Source organism: Corvus cornix, chromosome 14 (genome assembly GCF_000738735.6).
Source record: "Corvus cornix cornix isolate S_Up_H32 chromosome 14, ASM73873v5, whole genome shotgun sequence".
NCBI classification, from domain to species: Eukaryota; Metazoa; Chordata; class Aves; order Passeriformes; family Corvidae; genus Corvus; species Corvus cornix.
The window spans coordinates 227,582-240,175 of NC_046344.1; the positions used below are offsets into that span (position 1 = coordinate 227,582).

Below are 12,594 nucleotides of genomic sequence, written 5' to 3' on the forward strand. Positions count from 1 at the left end.
CCTAGCCTTAACATTCTAATAAAATATTACTACCTTTCTGACAAGATTTAAAGACTTGGTACAGCAGGCAAAGCACCTTCTTTGTGCATGTAGTGGTAAGCAGAGTTTTTGTTTATTCCTTGGATAACTGTAATAGGTTTAGCTCTGTTAGCCCTTGCTATATCGTTCTTGAAGCTCATTTGCAAACCCTTTTTTGCTGTGCAACCTCTAATTTAAAATGTAGAGAGTAACACTGTATTAATCCCAGTGACTTTCACATATGCCTCAGATAATATTCTTTCTATCTCGGCCTAATATTCCTGTTCTTAAACCGCTCAGGACTGTCTGTCCTCTCTTAATGTCCAAGTTGCACTGAGAATTCACATGCAATTGCCAGTCCACCATGTCTGAAGTTACTGTAATCCATTTTAAACACGAACAAAGAATGCAGATTACACATCTGTATGTGTTGCGTATACTTTTCAACATCATCCACCCTACCAAACACTGCCTTCCCTTTTTTTGCAGTTTATGAATTTAATGTGGTAATGCCTGAAAGTCTTGCACCTTGTGTCCAGATAAAAAAAACAGACTTTAGTGTAAAGAATATAATAGAATGTATCATTCCCCTCTATGCAACACTAGTAGCAATTACACCTTTTTGTGCTGAAAGAAATCTTGGACCCAGAAAAGCCTAATGAGGTGTGAAGTATGGTCAGAAAAGACGTCGTTAAGGACAGCTCTGCTGTAGCAGCAGGTACATCAGAGAACTTCAGAAACTGAAGAATGGGTGGTTTTGTTTGCTGTGTTCAGGGAAAATCAGTTATGAAGTGGGGCTGTAAAACAACAGGGGAAAAATGACATCAGGTCAGTGTGCACACACTTGGGGTTGTGTAAGCAATGAACAGGGGACACCTATGCAAATGCTCGCCTCTGCCAGAAGACCTTAAAAATGGGATATTGATACAGTCACCCTTTTCCATTTTACACCCTCAGGACTGATAGAATCAAAAAGAGACCAAGAGGAAGCATGGATGTGTAGCCTAGTAGGTAGTTCAGTCACCAGAGATATCGGGAGAATGGGAACTGACTGGGAATGAGAACTGTTCCCTAGTTCTGTTACTGTGCTTTATCCAGTTACAACAGAACTAAAATGTATAAGCACTCAGATGGCTGTGATAAATACAGGGTTTGGCCCATATGGACTCAAAGCATGCACACACAGTTCTGCACTGCCTGAGATCCTTTATCTGTGGAGGAAGTGTCAGCTTCATTCTGAATTGTGTGCCCTTTTACAGGGTGTAACTTGGTGGCAGAGTAATTTAAGTTGCAACTCTTCCCTGGAATTAGTGTCTTACTGATAACTAACATGCACTTAGTGTATGCATACATAAGAACAAACCCTCATTATTATTTCTTTGATTTGTCAGGATAGCAGCTTTCCTGTCATTGCACAAATATTTTGGAAAGAAAATACAAGTTTTGATGATTTCTTTTTCCACCTCGAGTTGTTTTCTCCTGTTCTATGTAGGCCTGTAGAAATCTACCTCGGAGAGACTGGTCCCCTGTGGTATTCTTGTTCTGCCATTGCTTACATCTCTCTGTGAATTAAAAAACACCTTTACTTACTACTGAGAGTGTTCAGCTGCTTCCATTTCATGCATCATATATTAGTTCTACATCTAGTTCAGAATGGTCATCATACAGTAATGAATTATTTTGTGTTCATAATTACATCTGATACATCATGGCAATTATACATACAGTGTTTAGCTTACTGTTTGGGGGCAGAAATTGGCAAAAAAACCCAATGGAACACAGGTACAAATATAGAGAGAAATTCAAGTCATAAAGAAACCTTTCAGAATTCAGGGCAGTGACTTTATAGCTTCCAGTTCCAGTGAGAGGAGTAGTGAAATGGCCCACAGAAGTGGACCTGCCTGTTAGGATGCAGGGGTAATAGAGCATGTACACTGTGTACGGACATGCATCAATCAGCAAGACACTGGCACAGTCGCTTTGAATGCCTCACAGCTTGCAGGCACTTTTGAGCTCTCTGTGTAAAATGCCAACTTGTGTAGGTAAAATGGAAGCTTACAGAAAGTCACCTTTACAGTTTGGACCATGGTAAATGAGAAAAGGCTCAGGCCCTGAGAGAGCTGTGCCTGGGGCTGTGTGCTGCTGCGTTTGCAAAATTTACACAGGATGTTTATTACTTCAAAATGGACATGCCCACATACACACTGAAATATTACTTGTTGCCTGCCGTGTTTGCAAGTCTAATAGCCCAGACCAATTTATGTTGACATCTAAATTTACTGAACTCAAACATCTGTTTTTCCTTTGTAGCTATGGACACCCATCACTGATGCAAAAGCCACCTGCACAGTGACTCACCTGCACAACAGTCAGTCCAGTCATACCACTGGACGTGGCTCCAAATACCAAAAAAGACTCTTACATGGGCAACTTCACTACCCATGGTATTAGTAGCGTATCTGACAGATGCTATAACAGCTTTTTCTCTGGAATTTTTACCTTAAAAAGACAGTGAATGTAGAAAGAATTTACTAAGACAAAAGTAAAATGGGAAAGAAAAGAGTTTAGAGAAGTATGTTTCCAAAATCTCTAGTTCGGTCACAACTACAGCTTTTGAAGTGTGCAGATTGTTTCCATTTTTTCTACCAGATATTTATGCCCTGACTCTTTGCTGCTGCATCTCCCGAGTTTGTGCTGTGTGTTCTGACCTTCTGCACAAAAAAAATTAGTTCAGATAAATCTAAGTCACATCTGCCATGGGGCATCTGTGATGTCTGACAGAGAGCAAGAGATAGGAGAGTGGATTTGCCAACTATTCCTGCCCAGCTATAGCTCCTGGTGGCAGGATTTAGTGAGAAATAGGAACTGAAGCCGTCAGGGAAAATGACTGTGAGAGCGAAGTGCACCTCCATTTCTCTACCAGGCATTATGTTAAAAGCAGTGAGAAGAGACCTGAATTTTTGTATTTTCTGCGTTAACAGTGCTTTCAGCAGAAGAAAACCAGCCTTCATGAGTAAAGGAATGCATTTGTAATTTATATTGCCAGGTCCACTGAAAGACCTCATCAGTAGGAGAGAAATTTAATTCCACTGGCAAAGGCAGCAGCAACAATGCTCCAGAGTCACAGTAATAAAAATCCTGATCTTACATTAGCAAAATAATTGATACATAGTTAGGCCCTACTCTTGCAAAAACGTTTGTCCAAATGACCTCAGTGGGGCAGCTTCCACACACCTGCTCTTATGTGCAGCACTCTATTGAACTGGACCCTTACTGGATTTTGTGACTTTTCAAAATGAGCAGGTGAAAACTTCCTAGTTACAATAAATCACCTTATATATTCTTTGCTTTATGTAAGTAAATTCTTAGCATCCAAGTTTCTGACAAGTGGGTGTTTTTCAGCCGTACTAACAAAAGCAGTGCTTTAAATATTCAACTATTTCTAGGATCACTCCTCCATCTCCTAAACAATGCACTTGAGTTGTAATTACCTAAAAAACTTGAAAGGATGGTTTGAAATTAAACAGTCCTCAGATCCACCAAAAATTGGCCCTTCTCCCCAGTCAGACTTTTTCCCTTAGTCCCACTCTCATTCAGATCCCAGATGGACTCTTATTCCTCCCACATTTGTGTTCCTCACTTCTACCAGTGAGTCAGTCCAGCCCACCCCAGCAGGCAGCTGCACTGTCACCCAAAATCAGCTGTGCAGAGTCCTGCCACCAGCTTTTCTGCTTGACTCACGGCTCTGTTTGGGCTCCGTCTCTAAAGGCCAAAACCAGTGAGGATGAGGCACTGCAAAGTCAACAAGAGCTGTTCCAGCACGTCTGGTGCTCAATTCATGGCATATCTCTGGGGAGCACAGCTGACAGAGAAAAATCAGACTTCCCTGAGGATGTCCTAAAACTGTCCAGCTCATCTTGTTGGCTAATTCCAATTCTGAGGAAGACAAATAGAGAAATCTTCTGTTACAATTTTAAAAGCAATGTGAAGGTTTTCTCACCTCCAACACGTGAAGCACTCCTCAAGCAAAATTGTTCACACAACAGCATCAATGTGCGCCTGTCCAATTAGTAAGTGTATCACTGAACCCAGAGGTGGTATTTTTGAAGTGTTGATGATTAAGGACAAGACTTTGCAGGCAAAGGTAGATGACAAACAAATCAGCTTTCTCAGCATTGACCCAGAGTTCCCTGTAACTCTTTATAAATGAGGCAAAAAGGTTTGCTGTGGGGCACTGGACAACCTGTCTAACTCCTGCTTCATTGTCTTTATGTCAGAAATTATACACTCACAGTAAAGAGCGATGTGATCTCACTGAGAAAGGTAGTCTCCAACTGTAAAATGCTGTTCACGGATTTCATCTATATAACCTCCCTTACAATAAAAGAAAAAACTTAATAATAACAATCATAATTACCACACTTGTGCTTCCTGCAAAATCATTTCCTTTATTCCCAGCAGGCTGCATAAGCAGCAAAGCTGCATGCTGATGAAAAATGGGAAACACAATATCGCATCACTTGTTTGAGTGCTGTTCTCTGGCTTGGGGCAACGTGATGCTGGAATGAGTGCCATTCCAGTCAGTGCAGGACTTTTAGGAAAGCCAAAGGCTGAATGCACAGCAGCCTGAGATGTGTTAGACTGCAAAAGCCATGAATGGCTGTGGATGTTACCATTATTTCCCAGCTGCTCAGGTCAGAAGACGTGCTCAGCTCTGCACCGGCCACAAGATCGACAGTCCTGGCAGCGAGCGGGTTTGCTAACTCTCGCCTGCCCGAGTGGTTTGGCTACGCCAAGGGAGCGCAGCCCGCAGGGCTGGGCAGGGCTGGGCAGGGCTGGGCTGGGCTGGGCTGGGCAGGGCAGGGCTGGGCTGGGCTGGCAGTGCTGGGCAGGGCTGGGCAGGCTGGCAGCGCTGGCAGCGGCACCGCAGCGAGCCGGGGCCGCGGAGCTCAGGGCAGCACCCCCGGGCGGGCAGTGCCCACCCGAGCAGAGGTAGGGCCGGCCGGGGGGCGTGTGTGCAGCATGTGCGAGCTGTGACACCGCTTTGTGTCGCGACTCGCCCGCCCCAGCCCCGCACTGAGCATGTGCCGGAGCCCCTGCCCCCCCCGCCCGCGGGCCCCGCGCCGCGCACGGAGCGCCCAGCCCGCGCAGAGCCCGCGCCGCCGCATGGGCTGAGCGGAGCCCCCGGCCATGGAGCTCCGCAGGTCCATCTCAGCCAGCGCCGAGGCCGAGAGACCCATGCGGCGCTACGGGGCAGTGGAGGAGACGGAGTGGAAGGCGGAGGCGCTGGGGAGAAGTGAGTGGGGCTGCGGGTGCGGTCCGGCCGGCCGGCCGGGGAGCCCCGGCTGCGGCGGGGCCGGGCGGTCCCGGGTCCTGTTGGCAGGACGAGGCCACCTCGGACTTCTCGGGGACGAGGGTTTGTGTGACCGTTTTGCCCTCTGAGGCTGGTGCTTTGCTTTGAGGGCGCTGTGTCGGGACGCACAGCTCGTCTGTGCCAGGGACAGGGCGGCTGAGCCGGTGCGGCTCGGGGCGCTCCAGCCTCTGCCTGCGGCACGGGCGGCTCGTTCCGCACACCGAAGCGATGAGCGGGTGGCCGAGGAAGGATCACTGGGACGTTTGCTCTCCCCCGTTGTTTAGTAGGTGGGATTTAGTATAGGGATTTTCATAAATATTGGTAGTCTTTAATGTTTCACATTAAATGTCTTTAGTTTAAAGACAACTAAATGTTGTTTAGTAGGTGGGATTTAGTATAGGGATTTTCATAAATATTGGTAGTCTTTAACATGTTTCACATTTGGAAAGCACAGATGACGACCACTTTATTCCCTCGTTATCTCAGGCAGACGGTACAGCAATACGGCACTTAATTCACACCTTCAGTGGTTTAACTGAATTGATGAGCTCAACAAATGTTCTGTGCTGGGAGAGCTTTCTTGAAATCATAATTTTCTGGAAAGCGGCAATTGACATAAGCTGTCCAAAGTGCCAACGGAAAGAGTAGTTAAAAAGACACATCACTGCCAATTCACATTATCCGTGGGACCTTGTTGTCTCTGAGATACCAGCTATTATTCTTCTATTGGCAGAACGATCTTCTTTACAACCTAATAAGCCTGCAAACCCCTTATAATTGTCCAGGTAACCACTGAGGCAAGAGATCTTGAAAAGCTAGTCACAAAAACTGTACTAGACAGTATCAAGAAAAATATTTTCTAAGTTTCATCAAGTATTTGATTTGGCCACAGGAAAAAAAAAAACTTTGTGTGCTATCTGTTGTGATGATTTCAACTTGGCTGGTACTGGAGTTGCTGATATCCTTGATTCCCCACCCATCTTTTGATCGTGAAGTTTCACGTGGATGGTTTTAAACATGGCATGGCTTTGCAGCACCTTGGTAGCAGATTTTAGCCAGTGCATCTGCTCTGTTTACTTTTCAGAGACTGCTGTGTTCTGGAATGATACTTCACCTCTAGCTTCAGTTTTTAATGGCTATGTTATTGTCTACCATATGCTGATGACAGGGTGTAACTCTCCCAGTGACGCTTCGGTTGCAGTGTTGGTTTTGTTGCAGTGCCTGGCATAGATTCAGGACTGAGAAATTCCACACTTTCTAAAATGGAATTGAAGACTTAAATCACTGTTGACTGAGTTGGTTGAGTCAGACACATGCAACAGTTTTGCAGGTTCTCTGGCACGATATGGACGTGCTTTTCTTGTTCTCATAACCGTGTCTGGTTTTGTTCCAGCACTCAGGAGCTGAGTGCACTGCAGCACTTGTAATAATAATAACAATAGTAACTGGTATCCCGAGGTGCCAGGAAAGATTATGTCTTGCAAGCTTTGGACAAAAGATGGTCTGTTTGGCAGAAGGCAATGTGCAGGCTGAGAGGGAGATCTGATCTGCTCAAAAATACGTATTCAGCATTGAGCTGCCACCCAAATCACAGCTTGACACCCAGTACCAGAGTGGGCTGTTGGCAGGACTAGGACCCAGTGTATGAGGTGTGCACCCTGGCTCTGCTCTGAGCTGCCCTTCTACACACTAGTTTCTGTTGAATATTTCTCTGTGCATAACAATTTAGATAGGAGTAGGAAATAATCTAGAGGCTGTGATCTGTTCTTTGAAAAGTAGAAAATTTTTATTTATTTGAATAATTAATTTCTTTTGTTTGCTTATTGGCTCCAGCTTTCTTTAAATACTGTGCAAAATGTTATTTATAGTTGCTGGTTTAGATGATTGCTGCCTATCTTTCCTATTTAAATACTAACGCTGACTTCTGGTCACACTTTTGCAATGATTAAAAATAAATAGATCTTACTATTTACTGTAATGCTTCCTTACAGTCCTCCTAAATTGCATGGCATGATGACAGTAGTCGCCAGGCTGTCTGTGAAGGAGCTGAAAAACCGTCATCCCCTTTTTTACTGATGTTTACAATTAGCTTTTGGTATTTGCATATTGTTTTAAATATGAAGTGCTTGGTAAGAGTATTAACAAAAGCAGAAGTCTATTACTGCATATGAATTTGCCCTTTTTTACTCTGAGGATTTGTTGTATTAAATCAGGATCTTTTTGGAGGCAGAACTTGTGTATCTGTACAACACTGCACAACAGAGTGCTGTTCCCTGGTCAGTACCTGGTGATGTGAGTGCAGTCTTACCACAAGAGAATGTACATCCTGATGATGTCCATTACAGAGAGAATGTCATGGAAGTCAGGTAATTTCTCTTCAGTTTGTCAAATGGAAAGGGGGCTCTGTGCTAACGTCTCTATCCATGGTACTGGAGGCATTGCTGGGTATTGGTTATAAACAAAGATGAGTTGCTTCACAGCATTGAAACGTGCATCATGCATATTTCTACCCTACAATGGCCTCTTTCAGCCAGGTTATCAGTGGAGTTAAGCTGGATCACAGTAGCTGAGGATCTGATGCCCTGTGACCTGATGGTGTCAGGATCTCTAGTGGCTGTGCAAGCAAAATATGAAGCAGATTGTTTAAAGATGTCTCTTTAACAAGTCCCTGAAGCCTTTCTCTTTGCATACAGGAGGGAGTTTCCAAGGACTAGAGAACACTAAGAATGGTGGTTTACTATGTACAGGGCAACTCATCTGTTTTCAAGTGCATGCATATAAAAGACAAGCTTATAAATTGTCAGGCTTGTATAATGATAATGTGGTTAAAGCCTTCGCAGTAAACGATTTTTACAACTTAGTCTTGGGGAGCCTGCTCTGAAGCAGAGCACTCGAGCACTTTGGTCTGTCCTTACTACTGAGTGCACAGCTTCATTTAGAAACATCGGTCTTGCCATTGGCAACTCATAATGGCCTGATTAAATAACTGCATGCACACCATGCGAAGAGCCACAGAGAGACAAAGCAGTTTTTCACTGTCCTTCTGGACACGGCACTTCTCAGATTTCTGCTGAGCTTTCCTGTCCTCTTGCAGTTTGTGTGAGGGCTGAAGCTAAATGCAAAATTCACCATGAACCCTCCAGCTTGAGTCAGTGTAAGGAAGCAGAAATGCCAGAAAACTGCAAAGATTATGCTTTGATGCAATTTAGTGCACCATGAAACTTGTTTATTGTTTTCATTTGAAAGGTAACTCAGCATTGGAGGTAAGCTGCCACACTCCTGTATTGCAGAGACCCACCTTTTTGACTGTTCTGGAATATGAAGCGGAGAATAGGGGAAAGGGGCCCTGTTACAGCTTAGTACTAAAGAAGCTGGAGATTCCCACCATGAGACTCAGTAGTAGCACAAAGCCTTCACAGGCAGCTTTACTTGCTCTCCCTTCTTGCTGTGAGTGTTGTATCACAAGTTCTGTCCAAGGAAGGAGCATGAGAACACTCCAGAACAGCACCAGTGGGGTGAATCTAGTTCTGAGATCACTCTGATGTATTAGAAAGATAGAACAGCTCCGAGGTTCACTGAGATCCTGGGCTGACACATGTGAAAACTTATTTCACCATATTCAGTTACTTTATCTTCAAAATCTTTCTAAGCCTGTTAGCCAGAAAGACTCTTGTTTGTATTTACATGCTCTGCTGCTGAGCACTGAAAACACGGGCTATTTAATGTTTTGTTTCTATCATCTGATAGTTAAATATTCAGACATATACCTTTGGGCTTTCTTTCATAATGCCCCACATATTGTACAGACATCCACAAATCCATGCTGGTGCTTTGCATAAAAACTTCCTGTTACTTCAACACCTCCCCAGTCAGTCAGTGATGCAATATAACCCTGCCTATCATACTCTCATAACACTGTTCCCCAATCTCATCATGTTTCCACTCTGGTTTTAAAAAGAAATTAAAAAAAAAAAAAAAAAGTTTCAGAGGCACAAAATGAATTCATGTGACACAACCATCATGCTGTTCCTTCACAGTCATGCCCTTGTGTTACTGTAAATGGGAATAATTGTTAATTATATCTATTACAGGCAATGAAAGACACAAAACAAATTAGGCTTATTCAGGCCATCTATTAAATAGGTGGGAAAGAGGCTAACTGAAGGATATACACAGTTATGCTTCTTTTTATAGAAACAGCAGCACTGCTGGCTTTGTGAAGGTCTGAACATGGGCTTCAATCAGAGAATGTAATTAATATTCTTCCCATGTCTCCACTTAAAAAACCCAAACCCACAATTGTGTAAAATTTTTGAAAAGAGAGTGACTAAAAAATTCACGGTGACAATAAAACGTTTACAGTGAACCCTAGACCTTTTTAGAAAATATTGGGCAAAACATTGTCATCAACAAAGACAACTGATTCAAAGGATGCTGCCATTCTAGATTTTTACCTTTTTCATTATTTTTAATGTTAATATATTTATATTGTACTTCAAGAGGAAAAGCAGCCGTGTCTGATCTGTGGAACCAAGACAGAACTCCCACACTGAAAATCAGAAGGGGTTTTCTAGAAAGGATTGAGGCTGTTTTCTATAGAACAGTTCTAAAACTCACCTGCTTTGATGGCAGTCAGATGGCTCTAAAATTCTCCTACACAGCTTAGTGTTTTTATAAGTAATTTGCGATTTTGGCTAGCAGTCTGTACCTAAAATGTACCATTTAATAATCTCCACCAGGTCATTGCTGCATCCCTGTAGCTTATGAGGGAAGGCTGTAACTTGGTGTTTGATTTACTTCACAAAGAGTCCAGAGAATGATTGACAGAGTGAGACTAATCCAGTTTATACTATTATACACATTGTCTCATTTTTCTAATTCCCCCTCCCACAGCTGGTTGCTCTGGCAACTGCTGAGACAGAGGAAGAAGGAAAAGAGAGAACTGGAAATATTTTAGTGTCTCAGAGTGTATTCGTACTAAAATATTGGTCAATGGGGAGGAAACTGTGACTCTTAAAGCAGCTTCTTCCAAATGATACTTTATGTGGGTGTCTCAAGGCCACAGAGCAGAAATATATCAGTTATTGGGCCACCCTTGCTCCTATAGTCTCCCTCCTTTTGTTTCTATCATCTGATAGTTAAATATTCAAACATATACCTTTGGGCCTTCTTTCATAATGCCTCACATATTGCACATATTTCATGAGTTTTCACTTTTTTGTCTAGCTATGTGTGTCCAGGGTTTCTCAACAAAAAAGTGCGGCTTATCTACTCCCTAAATTGTCCCAAGGTTCTGGACATAAATGTCTCTTTATAATACTTTGTATCCTGTGAAGTCCAACCCCTCCACAAAACACAGACAAACGAGGAAAACAGCAAGCAAATCCATCCCAATCTAATCAAAGCCAAAGGGGCTGAGAGGAGAAAGAAAAGGCTGAGGGAGCTGGGAGTGTTCTACCTTGAGAGGAGATGGCTGAGAGGGGACACCATCTGTGTCTGTCAGTGTGAGCAGGGAGGGCTCAGAGCACAGACCAGCGACTGCCTCGCTGGAGATACTCCAGAGCCGTGTGGACACAATCCTGTGCTGTGTGCCCTGCAAAGACCCTGCCTGAGCAGGGAAGTGGCACCAGGTGAGCCACTGTGATCCCTTCCAACCCGACCTGTTCTGTGAGTCTGTGTAATTCTGGATAGAGGCTATTCTGCAAAAACATGTTGGTTATTACAGATCAAGATCTTACTGCTGCACATCTACTCACATATCACAGCGAAGACGTTTCTCTCGCCTGAGACACTCGTAAATCTGAGGGTTAATAACTTAAAAAACTCTGTGCCCCAACCGTGTGTGCCAAGCAGGAAACGAACACCTAGCATTCAATGCAATGTTTATAGTCAAACCAGTGTCAACAATAATTGCTGAAAAAGTTATTGATGAACCTAAAGTGTCATATTTGGGACTGTTGCCCATGAATTTTCTCATTTCCTTTAAACATATTTTACAGAAAAAAATGCATTAGATTTGGAAACTAGGACACTTTGAACTACAAAAATCATCCTTGCTGTTGGTAGCCTGTGGGATTATGGACTCAGTCTGTGTAATTTTTTTTCACTATGTTTGATAACTGATGTCTTCGTTGCATGGCATGTTTTTATCAGAGAAACCACTTGTGAGAGTGTGTGTATGTCTGCCTCAAGGGTGCGTTATAAAACAGGAACAAAAACTTACATTTAGGATTGGGCATGCACTGCAGAGTACTGTGTATTATGTGTGAAGTTTCTAGAGTTTTCTTGTAGTTACTGAGCACAAGAAAGTTTGAAACTCAACACTCTTTAATCCTTATTCCCAGAGGGCTCTTCTTCTGTAGCTAAATATGTTCCATTTTCATAAAAATCTTACTTAGTAAAATAGACCCAGAGACAATAAATAATGCTAATTTATTTCCATGAAACATGTTCTGCTGTCTGCCTACTTAAAAGGCACAGTATAAATGGATTCAAAACACAGAGATGAAAAACGTGTGCTTGGAGGGCAAACTATGAGAAATCAGGAGGAGCACCCTTGGATAAATTATATTAGTTGCCCTTCAGGATCAGCAATGAAACATGAATTATCAACATTTTGTCAGCTCATAAAGGGCAAAATATCTGAGAAAATATTTTTAAGAGAGTTTGTCACTGAATGAGGATGAATGATTTCCAGTGACACAAGCTGCTCATTGCAAAAGCCTAATGATTGCAAACACTACCAAAATGCAAGAGGTAATTTGTTATTGTAAGAATATCAGCAGTGTTTAAGGATCTTTTTATTGCCCTGAATCCTTCCGCCACCCAAACCTTCACTGATTAGGGTTTTTTGTAGTTTTTTTACACGCACATTTGGGTTTTTTCATATACTGGTAAAATTAGAACAAAAGATCTCATTATAAAGTGATTTAATGGTTTTGTTCATCTTTTGTAGAAAACAACTCAAACCAGGAAAGGAATCAACAGTCAATTTTACCACTTATGTCCTTTCAGTCCAGGAGGCCAAAGTAAGTTTTAGAATAATGGTGTTGAAGCCAAAAGAGCAAGTGACCTGACCTCCGTGGGAAAGGATGGAGAAGCCTGATTGACACTTTCTTGGTTGCAAATACGAAGCACAGTCCTGACTTCATTAACATCAGTGGAAATTTCCTCACTGATTTCAGTAAAAGCAAAACTGGACCAGACTCTGTGCCTTCATCTCC

At 42.9% G+C, this 12,594-nt stretch overlaps 1 protein-coding gene across 1 annotated transcript in view; it reads left to right on the forward strand.

Annotated features, from left to right (window-relative positions):
• Positions 1-5,117: 5,117 nt before the first annotated feature.
• BMERB1 (bMERB domain containing 1) overlaps positions 5,118-12,594 on the forward strand; it is a 47,380-nt gene continuing 39,903 nt past the window's right edge. Inside the window, exon 1 of the mRNA XM_039560592.1 lies at positions 5,118-5,314. Coding sequence (XP_039416526.1) covers positions 5,209-5,314 — 106 coding nt within the window. The 5' untranslated portion in view covers positions 5,118-5,208. The remainder of the gene's footprint in view (positions 5,315-12,594) is intronic.